This window comes from Malus domestica, chromosome 10 (genome assembly GCF_042453785.1).
Source record: "Malus domestica chromosome 10, GDT2T_hap1".
NCBI classification, from domain to species: Eukaryota; Viridiplantae; Streptophyta; class Magnoliopsida; order Rosales; family Rosaceae; genus Malus; species Malus domestica.
In genome coordinates, this window is record NC_091670.1 from 39,132,697 (window position 1) to 39,147,426 (window position 14,730).

Here is a 14,730-nt window from a genome sequence, read left to right on the forward strand (position 1 = left end):
GGTGTCGGTGCAAAGGGATTCTGGAGTGGCCGGTCGAAGGTGAAATTTCTGGCACTGCTCTTGGAACTCTTTTTTGGCGTCGCTGTACTCCTTCTCTGAAGAACCAGTTTCGCATCCGTGGCTTAGGACGGACCGTGAGGAGAGAAGGGGGACCGGGCAACCTTGGAGGTAGCCAAGTTACCGAGCGAGGAAGTTGGGATGGTACACTTCCCAACTCGCCCAGCGACCTTCACAGCCGAGAGGCAGATCACGGGCAAGCACGAACGACCCCCAGGATTGACGAAAGTCATCATCTTCGTCCGCACCCCACGCTACTGTAGGAAGTCTGATCGACGAAGGGTATTCCCGACGACGACAGACCATGAATTCGTCATCAGAAAGGTCGTCGAGAGTGAAAAAGTATTTGAACACTTCTTCGGCTTGGTGATGAGGGATTGGCCGAAAAGCCAGCTGAGGGCCAAGCGATTCCTTGGGCGAGAAATCAGCAATCGTCGGCCGAAGAGGAGCAAAGTAGACCTGCAGCCAGAGTTGGAAGACCCAGAGGGGACCATTCTGCTGCGGGTCGACCTTATCTAGGGTCGTGTCAGCCAAGCAGCGTAGGAGATGGGCGAGAATGGCCAGGCTGAGTGCCAGAGTGTGACCACTAGCTAGGGCTTCGGCCACTGACATATTCTAAACCAGACACTTGTTGGATTTGGTACAACAGATAAACTTGTTGTACCAATAGAAGATGAAGGCCTCGTGCTCTCTTTCTCGCAGCGCCTCTTCTCCTCGGCTGGCAAAATGGAGGTAGAGGGTGTTAGAGTTGAAGAAGTTCTTGTGAAGCTTGTGAACCTCTTCTTTTGGGGGTGTTTGGCCGTCAGTGCTTAGCGTTCTCAAGTTAAGATTCGACGGGTACCTAGAAAGGGCAGAGTTGACTGGGATTCCAGTCGGGGAAGTCCCCAGGATGGCAGTAAGATTGAGGATGGTGGGACCAATGGGGCCGAGAGGGAGGACCATGGTGTTAGTGGCCGAACACCAAAAGCATAAAACCGCTAGGAGGAGCTTCTTGTCCAGAATGATCTTCATAGATGAAAGGCGAATGACGTCGTAGATGCCTAGGGATTTCCATTGCTCGCCAAAGATTTTTTCCATTCGAACAACCCAGGCTACCCAGGTTGTAGTAGTCGAGGGCCAAGAACCTTGGGGCCTCGCTACCTCCCACTTCGACCAGTCGAACCCTTGTAGTAAGGGTGATAAGCAATGCTCCTGGAGAAGTGCAGTAATGGTCGATGGCACCGTCGCCTTAAAAAGAGGACCCAAGATTTGATGAGGGGTGCTCATGTCGCTCTCAAATCGGATGGTCTTGATTGAACTCCGATCGATGATCTTCTGGCATTGGTCACACTCCTTGGAAAGCTTAGAGATAAAGAAGGCCATGATGAATGGTTTGAAGGAATGACAAGAAAAGAACTTTATGAGTTAAAGGTTGAAGACGAAAATTTGGAAGAAAGATATGCACTGGAGAGCAATGGCAAGAAATTCAGAAAATTGGAAAACGTAAAAGTACAAATGAAAGGATTTCGGTATCTATAGGACGATGGAGGGAAGGGCAATCGTTCGAAATTCAAAATGAAGGGTAAAATCGACCGAGAAATTCGCTAATCATTATGAACATTCAGAAGATCCAGTTGAGAAGACCAAGGGTTTCGTATTTCGGACGCACGATTACGTGTGGCGGCGAGATTTATGGTGAAAGATGGTTTGGCGTCTGCACGATGCTGAATGGTTCGCAGATCGAGGTGGCATGGTGGTGTTCAGCAATAAAGCCATGATGATATGACGGTTCAGGCGGTTCAGGGAGCCGCACGCTTCAAACGTCATTATTAGGGACTAGCCCTATAAAAGAATGCCACGTAGTGTGGTGGTTAGCAGGATCAAGATCGTGCAATCGTGCTCAATAAATGCGCCTCGGGAATAAGAGCATTTGAGTTTTGAGTTTTAATTTCGCTTCTTCAAGGCCGAAGCTCGACCAGAGGGTTCAGGCCGAGGACCTCTGAAGCGAAGGGGCAATGTTTGGGCCCAAAATATTAGTTTGGGCCGAGTATAGAATCATTCTCGGCCCGGGAGGCCTTACAACAAGGATATCATGGATCGTGGGCCTCCAAACCTAAGACGGCTAGGTCATAACGCAGGACAAATCGAGTCCTGGTGCAATAAGGAGTCTTGGTAGGATTAATAACCCGAAAGTGAATCCGGCTCGATTAAGGACTAGGTTCACAATCATAGAGAAAATAGGACTGGTCGAGTTGGCATTTGATCAGGAGAAGAAAACCTACTCCGAGTAGGGTTTTGACTCGACTTTGAAGGTGTCCAGTGCTATAAATAGAGGAGGCTGTGCAACAAATGAGGTCTCCAATTCAACACACAAAACTGCCCTGCGCAAACCCTCTCAACAACTTTGAGATTTTTATTTTCTCTTTTCGCTGACACATCTTCCGTTGGCATCAACAGCACTGTGAAAGCAACCGGTGATATCTTAAGTCGGCATAGATAGCTCTGTTACCGTAGAATCAGCCGGTCTCGCAGCATCTTCCGTTGGCACCAACAACACTACGGTGAGGACAGTTGATTACCTATCCAAGTCTCGGTCGAGAAGGATTTCTGAATCCTTATTGGTCGAGGTCATCTCATCAGCCTTCTCGGCGAAGTGAGGTGTTACGAGTTACTACATTCGGCACATTGGAAGCCGAATTGGATATTGAACTTCGTAAGAATAGTAGCCTTGTCTTTAGGTTCGAGAACTCAAGAGGCCCAGACGTGTTCCTTCCTCGGTTACAATCGCAAGACGCAGAAGTCAACCGCGCACCCAACGCAACATCAATGAATTTTACTCCTCGGCCGAGCTCGACCGACGAGTTGGCACGCCCCGCATTCACCGAAGGACGTAGTTAGCTTATAAATTACTTGGCCTGCGCGCCACGTAGGCTTGGTAGTTTTTAGGGTCAACAGATACAAAATAAATGTGTCCTACTTGAATTTAAAAAAGAAAAAACTAATGAAAAATGTTCGAAAATTCTTTGAGTTTTAATGATAAGGACAAATTAAATGGTGAAGTGAATAGTACCATGATTGACTTTTTAGTGTAAAAATATGGTTTTTCGTTAAAATAAACAGCACCGGGAGCTTTTCGTTAAAGTTTCCTTTAAAAAAACCTATTATACGATTATGCGTCAAACTTTGCAAACTATTAAAGTAATAAGTTGTAGATTTGATTAATTTATTACTTCTAAATGACTATAAGAAACCAATGATCCTCCCTTCTTCAACAACCAATATCCTCTACAATTAATCAGCATTTGATACCTTTTTAACAACCAATTGCATTAGTAGATTAAATTATTAGTTATTAGAAGAAAATAAATAAATAAAGATCAAACTCAAACTGCGGTGCATAATCATAATTATTTTTCATTACTTGGGTAAGGCAGGGATTAAGCCAACAAAACTTCACATGTCGTATTTTTCAAATGGGCCATATACTTTTGTGCTCGGTGTGATTACAAATTTTATTAGATGTCCCCGTAGGGACATTTTGTCACATCCCAGCCCGGGCGGGATTATTTTTTGGGCTCAACTTCGTTGTAGCACAATATTGTCCGCTTTGGGCCCTGACCACGTCCTCGCGGTTTTGTTTCTAGGAACTCACGAGCAACTTCCTAGTGGGTCACCTATTATGGGATTGCTCTCGCGCAAACTTGCTTAACTTCGGAGTTCCGATGGAGCCAGTGAGCTCCCAAAAGACCTCATGCTAGGTAGGGATGAGAATATACATTTAAGGATCACTCCCCTAGGCAATGTGAGATGTTACAATCCCCCCTTTAAGGGGCCCGACGATCTCGTCGGCACACCACGGCCAGGGTTAGGCTCTGATACCATTTGTCACATCCTAGCCCGAGCGGGACCACTTCCGGGCTCAACTCTCCTGTAGCACGATATTGTGCACCTTGGGCCCTGACCACGCCCTCACGGTTTTGTTTCTGGGAACTCACGAGCAACTTGCTCTCGCGCGAACTCGCTTAACTTCAGAGTTCCGATGGAACCTGAAGCCAGTGAGCTCCCAAAAGGCCTCGTGTTAGGTAGAGATGAGAATATACATTTAAAGATCACTCCTCTGAGCGATGTGGAATGTTACACATTTAATTAAGTGTTTTAAAAAGTTAATTTTCTCCATACAGATTGTAAATTGTGGAACATATACAGATATCAATCTCTAATTTATTTAAAAAGGTTTTGAATAAAATGATTACATGGATGTATGTTTTGAATTTTCTCCTTAGGGACCTTTTTTTCTTTTTCACTTTCTCATACACTTCATTTTATTTTAATTAAAATAACGAACATGATTAAACAGGATGTATGTGCTAGTGGTGTGTGTTTATCATTTCCGTATCCGCAAAAGAATATTATGTCTCAAAATCACGGATATTGTATTTTTCTCGGGCACTATTATAGCAACGAAGCCTCTTAAGATAAAAATGTACAAGTGAACTACATTACAAAATTTGTGAACCTAATTAGGTGAGATTAGGTTCACCTAATTAATTAAACTACATTACAAAAGTAGACACATTTTTTACATCAATAGTTCAAAGTTCATTGAGCCTAATCTCGCCTGGTTAATTAAACCACATTACAAAAGTAGACACCAATCAAGCTTTCCTATTGGATAATAAGTTGAGGACTCAGTGCGCTAATGCCAGATAGCTGCAGAAAAGCACAAGCCCGAAAACACAATATGTGCCCCGGCCACACATTCATAATTCAAACTACTGAGTTCGTTACGGTATTTCCTGTGATACCCCAATCACCCAATAAATTGGTATTTCTAAATGAGTCATTAAAGGCATAACGAAAATATCCTATCTCCACATAGGATCAAGAACATGATCAAAAGGATCAAAAACGGCTAATTCGTATAGAGCCATCAAACCGGGAAGTGATTACTGAATTTTCCACATAAAAAGAGTGCGAAACTATTTCCCAATTTATTATTATGAAATTTTAAAGATACCAATAGAATTCACAGATAATGTTTCTATGATAGCATAGAATTTGATCGAGTAATAACTAATGAAAATTTCTCAGTTGAGTAATAGTTAATGAAAATTTCTAATTGCAAACACAAATTTCTTAAATTTAATTAAACCTAATAAATTCATTGAATTTCTAAGGCCTTCTTTTACATTGTTTGAACAAATCTTCAACAAAAAATCAACACAAAGTGGAAAGATAGAACTAAACAGTGGTCGGAAAAAACTGAACAAAAGACTATCAAATTACACGCTACGAAACAAATAGTAATTAACAAGGAATCTTAGATGTGAACCACTTCATGATCGAAAAGGGAAGCTTGATCAACGCCAGAGCAAACTCAACTATGATCGTCACGCACAAGCAGCACGGACATATGCAAGTCAACGCCAACCCGACGATCCAGATGACGACACCGATGACGGAGAGGATGAGAGCGACGAAGGCGAAGGGCAGGCCGAGGAGAAACCCTAGCGGCCTGCATTCGCAATCGTCTCCGCAGCAGCAGCTCATTGATTGTTTTTTGTGCTGTTCTTGTTTCTCTTCTACTTCTTTAGAGTTGGTAGGTTGTAGAAGGCGATACGGGAAGGCAACTTCGTTTGGTTTGTTGTCGATTGTGGGAAACGATATGACTAAGGAATAGGTATTTGCGGTATATATGTAATACTATTTGACGGAGTTAAACAAGGACTTGTATTCTGCTGCCGCCCTTACACCCTAATCCACAAAGAATTCCTATATATTTTCGGAAACGTCCGTCGCTTGTAGCCCATCCTGGTCGTTTATTTTTATGGAATTTATAGTAACAACGGTTACGATCAGCTCCTCCACACGATTTGTTTATCTTGTATGCATTTTTTTTATTTCATTAAGATATTACAATAAGGGCATAGAAATAAGAAGTAAATTGGATTTGATTACGTATTTTAAGAGGAAGTTAACTTGTTTGATTCTTTACATGCAAGTAAACACATGAAAAAAAAATACAAAAAGTGAACTGAAACGCGTGAAATGTAAGAATTAAGAGCTCGTTCACTTATCAGTAGTTCGGGAATAAAGAGTTGGATAATTTCGAAATAGACAAAAATGTAAGGAAAGGGAATTGTATTGACACATCTCTCTAGTTAAACAAATTTATGAAATTGTGTTATTCTATTACGGATTTTAGTTAATCTCGCTACGAGTTCTGTGCAAATAAATGCAAAAAAAGTCCTAAAGAGAACATATTCTCTTTCTTTTCATTTTCATTACTGATAGTAAACGAGCTCTAAAATAATTTCGATTATCATTCGTTTTAAGTAATCATATCCTAACTTGGAGAAAACAAACTTGAGTTCATGGAGTATAACCCATTGTTTTACTTACTTTGACCAAACTCGGGTGCCCAAAAAGAAACAAGACGTTGGAAACTGTAATTTTTTTCGTTTTATATGCAGAGAAATTTGGAAGAGAAAAAAAAGCATCTTTGTGATATGCGAAACAAACCAATAATACATTCCCAGGTCAATCTCCTACTTTCCTTGACCAACGAGCCTCCTTTTCCGACTCCTACCTCCACTTGGACTTGCATTTTATTTTGCAAATATAATCATTCAAAGAATCCAATACCTGTTTTAACATTTTTCGGCTGTATTAAAGCTTTTTTTTTATTATTTTTTTTTTTTTAATTCAAGCGATATTAGGATGAGGAAACTCAGAGCTTTGCGTGGAAAGATATTAGCATCTAGAAGAATTTTCAAAATAGTTGAAAACACCTTTGGTAAAAATATTTTTAGTACCAATTCTTAAAAATGCAAGTGAATCCTGAAAAGAGTGTCTTTCCCAAAAAACACATAATTAGTGCTTCTTGCAATTGCAAGAAGCATTTTAAGTGTTTTAAAATCAAAAAACATTTTCTTTAAAAACTCTTTCAATCATTTTAAAAACACTTTTAAATGATCCCATAAATTGACATTTTGATGGTCACCACAGAGCCGATTAATGTACAAATACAATTAGGTGATTATTTAATTATTGATCAGCAAATCATTCTGTGGTTTAGCTTTGAGAGTGAAAAAACTTGAATTACTGACTGCTAACTATATATTCCCATTCCACAGAAAATTACCTCTGAAAATGGTTATGGCTTGTCCAATTAAGCAACATTCTATTCTCCCTTGAAAGCCCGAGCAGTCCGCTTGCGTGAGCTCAATGAGACACCGGCTGAGTTAGCACCCGTTAATTTGTTCGCCAGTTTCAAAACTGAGCTAGGAGGCTTGTCTTCAGGCTCCCTACAGCTTCAACATTGCCCGCTCTCTTTAGTCTTTGCAGTGAACTTGTCTTTAACCATGTGAAAGCTCAGCAACCACTATCAGTACCAATCCAGCTACAGGCGGTGTCTTTAGATATCCCGCTTGACTTCATTTTCTCTCTAAGCTCAATTACACTTTCCCATTTCCCAGCGGCTGCTAAAGTATTCGAGAATGCAACATATGCCCCAGGCCGACCATCAGGATTCAACTTAAAAAGTTCCTTGGCAGCTATATTTGCCATCTCAACATCACCATGTAATGTGCTTGAACTAAGAAGAGCAGCCCAAACATCGGAATTGGGCTTCTTGGGCATCCCCATTGCAAACTCCCACGCTTGACGTAAACTCCCTGCACGTCCCAAGAGATCAACCATGCAAGCAAAATGCTCCATCCTTGGTTTCAATGAGTAGTCCCTATCCATGCTTTCAAAGATCTCAAGGCCTTTGTCAACTAGCCCAGCATGTCCGCAAGCTGATAGCGCACTGAGGAATGTGACAAAATTGGGTTCAATTTGGTGTTTCCTTTGCATTATACTAAAGAACTCAAGTGCTTCATCAGGATATCCGTTCTTCCCATAACCATCGATCATTGAAGTCCATGAAAACACATTTTTTTGGGGCATGTGGTCAAAAATTCTCCGAGCATCCTCAACTCTTCCGCATTTTGAGTACATGTCAATAAGAGCACTTCCCATCTTTACGTCCAAAAACAATCCAGTCTTCATAAGATGACTTTGGACTTGTTGGCCAACTTCAAACGATGCCAACACCGAGCAAGCTCCAATAACACTAGCAAAGGTAGAGAGATTAGGTTGGAAATTCAACCGTTGCATGTCAATGTAAACGTCAAGTGATCTCCTAGCATACTCAACCGATTTGCTGTAACCTTCAATCATTGCGTTAAATACCACCACATCTTTTTCAACAGTTTTCCTGAATATATCTTCAGCATCCTCCACAGAGCCTTGATTCATGTACCCAGAAATCATCGATGTAGAACATATAACATTCTTTTCCAACATCATATCAAACACAGTCCTCGCATAACGGACCTTCCCATTCTTAACGTATGAGTCGACGAGTGCTGTATAAAGTACCTCATCAGGCGCAACATCTGTTCTTATCATCTGGCCATGCACTACTCTTCCTAAATTACGCGGCAATGCAACATCACCAGCACAAGTAGAGGCTCTCAAGATCATCGAAAACGTATACCCATCAAGCTTCTCACCAGATAAAACCAGTCCCCGAACCAAGTTAAGCGATTCTTCTACCTTCCCACGTTTGAGGTATCCGCCGATCAAGTAATTATAAGCGGAAAGAGTCTGTGCAGGCAATTCATCAAACACTTGGCGTGCATAAGCCAATGAACCACATTTGAGGTGGAGTATAAGGAGTTTGATGGAAATATTGACATTGGGTCGGAACCCGGATTTGAGAATCCGGGTATGGATCTTTCGGCCATGCGAAGGGTTATCTGAATTGATGAAGTGTTGCAGAGCAGATGATAGACTGGTGGCGATTGTTTGGGAGACGGAGCTTCGTGGTGGCGGTAAATTTTGATTTGGCTGGGGAGGCATTTTCTGGTGATCGACGGTCTGGTTGTTGGTACTTTTCCATTTTTTCATTTGCACCGTTGGATCTCGTTATCTAATTTGGGTTTTGTTTGGGGCCCAAAGTTCGATGGCAGAAGGTTGAGCTCAACTCTTGCACTAGGCCCAAGCGTGGTGGCCCATAGGCCCATCAACTTCAAAGGGTGCATGCCATTTGTCACATATGAATACACGCATATGTGATTTCAAATATCAAAAAAGAACAAATCACAAATATAGACATAGATAAATAGACGTGCGCAGAAAAAAGAAAGTATGCTAAACTCAAATTTTCAAGTAAACAGTATTTAGTCTTTAGGCTCGTTTGAAAGTGTTTTTCAACGCTCAAATTGTGTCCATCGATTTCATGTTGTCCTACAAATAGTAAAAGCTGACCTTCCTTTGTATTAGATTTGGTATTCATTAGTTTGACCGTTCTACAAATTGAGCTGAGGAAAATGGAGGAGGACAATAAGACAAAAAGCAATGTGTGAGAGGAGGGAAAGGAAGAGGATGAGAATATGAGGGGAGAAAATCCTACTCTAAATATGTGGGCTTATTTCAAAGTGCAGAGAAAGAGATGAGATGTCAGATGATGATTCATGCAAGTAAAGTTGCCGCTGTCACCCAATGTATCAAGGCTCAAAGCTTAGTTCCAGATTTGGTGTTCATTGCTCTGAGCGGGACAAAAAAAAAATATAGGCTGATGAAGTAGTACGATGACTTGCTCTGATGTGTACTTCTTGCTTAATAAGCTAATCCTCTAACTGAAAAGGCTCAAAGCTAATCCCTTTCACTAAAAGTGATTACAGCCGTTGAGTTGGTTTAGTATTGTAGAGAATGAATTTCACGTTGATGGAATGAGGGACATTTTATGGGCTTATAAGTAAGTTGGACTACTCCCTATATTGTTAATTAGTTTTATGGTGGAACCTCAGCTTTCTTCATGGTATCAAAGAAGGTTGTCCCACGTGTGAAGCCAAACGGTCACACGCTCTCTACATCATTCCATTTGTATTGTCTACGTGTTAAACTTGAAAATTTGCAAAAATAAAAAAATAAAAAAATAATGTGAGGGTGCGAGTGCGAGTTGAGAATAAATCCCCCATTAATGGGAGGAAAGACATTACATGAGCTTATAATTAAATAAGTTAAATTACTCCATATATTGTCAATGGTTTTATGATGGAACCTCAAAACTAGGTATTTCGATTTTCTATTGGTACATGTGTACAACTTGTAACATAAACACATTGCCTGAAGTAACTACTATATCTGTAAATCGATCCAAGGGATGTACGAACTTCTTGGTAATTAGTTCGTACCAAATTAATAACTGAAGCAATAACATCACATAGTCGTATATTCCGAATACACTGAAATCGCTTCTTTGATACATGAACAGATATAAAGTGCTATAAATCCACCATTGATTAGCTGCATTTCATTTTCATAGATTGTGTATGTATATAGATTACAACAGTTGATTATGTAAAGTCGTAGAAGGCAAGTAATAAATTACAATAACAACAGTAAGGAGAGAGGGAAAGAGTGAATCGTGGAATGCAGCAAATCATGTCCTAATGGCAGATTGATCTGCTTATTTGCTGGACTGTACTAATCTCTTCGGATCTAATAGAGAGAGAGAGAGAGAGAGAGAGAGAGAGAGAGAGAGAGAGAGAGAGAGAGAGAACTATATAAGCTGGAAACTGATTAGGGTTTAATAATGAATGTGAGTCGGTCCTCCAGGACTCACTCTCATCGGGTGGTCTAACTCACTTAATTTGCGGACAACGTGAAATGAAGCCCGGAAAGATATTTGGCCTACGTACTTATTCCTCCTCATGAGAGGCCGAGTTTCTGCACTCCTCCCTGATAAAAGCAAAATCAGAGGAACAATGAACAACAAGAAGCATACAACACAAGTTTCGTCATCCTCAAAATTAAGACTTGCGAGTGTTCATTACAATTATTTGTGGTAATTTATAGATTTAGCATTTAGGGTGTGGATATATAGTGGATTGATTATTGTTTTCATATGATTAACTCAGTGGATGATGAGTTGTCAGTTATTGTCGTGTTATAATTAGTACGTGTGATGAGTTGTCGTTTTTCAGTTGCCTGGATCACTAGCTAGATATCATATAAGTCCAAGTCTGCCAGATATAATTGGCCAAGCAGATGATGAGGCTTAATTATATAATCGGGGATCCAAAAGGTAACACCTCTTTTCTGATCTTAATTACGGTTGCTGTGATCTAAATCCAATGCAATAGTGACGTGGTTGTCATTTCTAGCCCCTGCAAATTGAGTAGAACTGCCACCGTCTTTGACAGTTGATGACACGAGATATATGGTTAATTAAATATGAAAGAAATGTTAAGGAGACCTTCTTAAAGTAAGATTTTTTAGAATTCTTTGCTACATCGTGTTTTTGGTACAATTTTATAATATTTGCATAAGATTATACAAAAAACATGAGATAACTGAAAATTTATAAAAATCTCATTTTTAAGAATCTTTTTAGCGTTTCTCTAGATATGATCATATTGAGAGGTAAACTAGAAGGATGATTGGGTGGAGTACGTAATCTAGCTTGCTAGCTAGGCTGTTCAGTGGACTCCAGCTTGGATGAAAACATTTCAAGTGGATTATGAAACAACAAAAAACTGATCCATAAATAATTACATGTGGGATGGTGGCGTCCTCCATCAAACGACAAAAAGCATTGGGGGCCAAAGTTTGAGTGCGTACGGTTGATTCCCCAGTAGTGTGGTTAGACTAAGCCTCGTGCCATAAACAGTAAACTAATCTTGTGCTCAGGAGATTGGTTTGCCCTTCGCGTTTCTTTTATTCTGCAGCCAATGAAAGGGAAGGATTAATGCTTTATCCGCCTAAATCTTAATGCTTCCCTATTTGTTATGGGGATGATAGAGACTTCCTAGTTTTGGTTTCTTTTCCTTCTCCACTCTAGGTCTGTCTCGTATATATTTACATTATACGCACGCACACTCTGCACAAGCTTTAAAATTTGTCCATACATATGTTCTGCTTTTAAGCTCCTAGACAAATTCTTTCGGACCTACCAGGCTTAGCTTTCACAAATCATGACATATAAACATTCGAGACAGAGAATTTTGTGCTAGCTAGCTATCTTTTGCAAGATTAGTTTACAAGGAACTTTGAGACGTTAACATTTCAATCTACTATACATATACATGTCACACGCAAGAATGCATGCGCGGCGTGCACATACATGGATTGTACGTTATATATTTGATGCATAGCTGGTACTTGGGGCAATTTAGAAGGGTCTGAAAGATTGTCAATGTGGTATCATATGGCGGAATGGATCAAAGATCAAGTAAAAAATCTAACAGCAAGAAAAAAGCTTTGCAAATTTGGGTTCTGTTCTGATGTCTGATTTGAGCCTATGACCTGTCATTTTGAAACGAACGGCCTCACAAGTTTAACTTACCACTTTGTCGTGATATATGGAGTTTTTTTTTTTGGCTGAATTGTATCGTTTACCGTGTTTGATCAACATTCTACGTTTTTAATTTGTTTGTGATATATTTTTATTTACTAAAATTCTATCTCTTTGATCTCCTATAATATCTAGCTAAGAGGCATTGTATAAATCATCTTTAGGGTTCTAGGGCGTTCTATCTTTCATAGTTTTAAAGGAAAACTAATGAAAAAAGTTTGAAAGCTTTGAGTTTTAATGATAAGGACAAAATAAAGGGTAAAGTGAATAGTACCATGATTGACTTTTTAGTATCAAAATGTGTTTTTTCGTTAAAGTGAACGGTACCAGATGCTTTTCGTTAAAGTTCCCTACTTTTAATTGATAAAATTTGACTTTTTCTCACACTGTTTAATAGATATCAGTGTTTTTGTTCTTTAAAATTATGGTTTGATATATTTTCTTTGCCACTAGCCGACCCCACTTAGTGGGAAAAGGCTTTGTTGTTGTTGTTGTTGTATATTTTCTTTGCCACGTTGCGTTGCAATGAAGAGAAAGAAATGAATCATCTCAATGACAAGTCTTCTAGTGGATTCATGATTCCATATACACACGTATCACGGCTTCAAACTTCAAACGGTATGGATGCCCCTTACTATACAGTTTAAAAGTACAAATTAGTGTTTGACTTTGTAAATTATGGTTGCCTTTTCCCTGTATAACACTTCGGAAAGAAGTTTAATTGGATATTTGAAGGTGCTTCAAGCATAAACAAAACAAAAAAAATGACTACTGAACAAGAAACATATAAACCCTGCAAAGAACCACAATCTGTACAGCATGCATGCCATGAGAATCTTAAATTGTGAGAGAGCGAGTTCAACTTCAAGCTTTCTATGTAGAAATTAGAAGACTTTGGTAATTCATCAAACCCTAATGCCTTGACATCTAAGTGTGATATCACTTTATTTGATTTTTTGGACATACGATATTTGTAGAGTGATTTACAATATGAATGGTTCTGATCATAAACACGATATGAATCGGTAACGAACAACTTTAATTAGGAACACTCCTACTCATCCTTTGAGTAGCCAAGTATTACCCTAAGAGGATGAGCTATCATTTTCTGTTGACGATTATAAAACTTAAAAATGCATGTTGTGAGCCAAATCCTGTATCCAAGTACTTTTCAACCCTATTATGAAAGAGAAACTTTATGTTTTTCAGATTTCTTTCCCATCATATTTTGGAAAGTGTTACTTCTTTTACTCTTTCCCCTACCTTGACACCTGAAACAGGAACAAAATTAGGTACCTATTGCTCAACTGCTCGTACTTTTTCATTTTGAAACCCATGAATTATGCATTACTTGTAGTTCTAGTAACTTCTCTATGCAACGATCGATAATCAACGCTCATAACAAGTTCCTCAAGGTTTCAACAACATCATTTTCTGGTTTGGAGCACATGCACTCATGTAAAATACACTCAAAACCCAAACATGTGTATGCTAGTGTAGCTAGACTACTGATTTTTGGAATGATGTCTAGGATCAGGACCTCCCGGACTCAATTGCTTCGGATTGTAATGAGTTCTCTGCGCGTCTCTTGTTTTCTCAACCAAATGTTCAGTAGTTCCCTAGCACTTGCTTGACTCGACCTGGTTACGTTCCTCTTCTCCAGCTGACTCGGATTGTTTTGTTTTTTGACTGGGAGCTCACTCGGATTGAGAGGCCGAGTTTCAGCACTAGAAAACAGCAGCAGCATTAGTACACAGCAGGTACAAAATCTCCATGAAGAATATGTTAATCTATAGAAATATAGCATCTGAAGATGTGAAGAAGATGAAGTTGAAGAGTTACAGAGAGACGAGAAAGAAAGGCCAACAAAAGTTCTTGGTATTCATTAATTAGTAGTTAAGAAATACACTGAGGTAGTCTTTATACAACTCACAATATCCTAACAAACTAAGTACCTTTTGACAAGTGTCACCAATATCTCAAACATACAAGTTATATCTCTATCACCTCCCTCCCCCCCTCCCCCCCCCCCCCCCTCCCTTCAAATTCATGCATAGATGAACCGATCTTAGTTGTTGATCACAGAAGAGAAGGAGCCGAATTATCAAATTAGAGAAGCAGAAGCAAGAATTGGATCGAAGATCAAGCGTGATCAGCAACACTGGTGATGGATACCATGTTAATCCATAGAAATATAGCAGATGAAGATGTGAAGAAGATGAAGTTGAAGATGAAGATGAGAAGAAGATGAAGTTGAAGAGTTAGAGGGAGAAGAGAAAGAAAGTTAA

At 39.7% G+C, this 14,730-nt stretch overlaps 2 protein-coding genes and 1 long non-coding RNA gene across 3 annotated transcripts; all 3 read right to left on the reverse strand.

Annotated features, from left to right (window-relative positions):
- Positions 1-5,168: 5,168 nt before the first annotated feature.
- LOC103412426 (signaling peptide TAXIMIN 1-like) lies at positions 5,169-5,712 on the reverse strand. The gene has a single exon (XM_008350990.4). The coding sequence runs from the start codon at positions 5,584-5,586 to the stop codon at positions 5,344-5,346; it is 243 nt and encodes an 80-aa protein (XP_008349212.1). The 5' UTR covers positions 5,587-5,712; the 3' UTR covers positions 5,169-5,343.
- Positions 5,713-6,986: 1,274 nt separating this feature from the next.
- LOC103412464 (pentatricopeptide repeat-containing protein At1g28690, mitochondrial) lies at positions 6,987-9,019 on the reverse strand. Its single transcript, XM_008351017.4, has one exon. It carries the CDS (start codon positions 8,989-8,991, stop codon positions 7,411-7,413), a length of 1,581 nt encoding a protein of 526 aa, XP_008349239.4. The 5' UTR covers positions 8,992-9,019; the 3' UTR covers positions 6,987-7,410.
- A 4,807-nt stretch (positions 9,020-13,826) lies between these two features.
- LOC139189072 (uncharacterized) lies at positions 13,827-14,453 on the reverse strand. The gene is made up of 2 exons (XR_011572574.1): positions 14,398-14,453; positions 13,827-14,169 (listed from the first exon to the last, which is right to left on the reverse strand). It is a non-coding gene; the product is annotated as an uncharacterized lncRNA (long non-coding RNA).
- Between the last annotated feature and the right edge of the window lie 277 nt (positions 14,454-14,730).

Coding starts and splice junctions, on each gene's coding strand:
- LOC103412426 (XM_008350990.4), bottom strand. CDS start 5,586: ATGAGCTGCTGCTGCGGAGACGATTGCGAATGCAGGCCGCTAGGGTTT.
- LOC103412464 (XM_008351017.4), bottom strand. CDS start 8,991: ATGAAAAAATGGAAAAGTACCAACAACCAGACCGTCGATCACCAGAAA.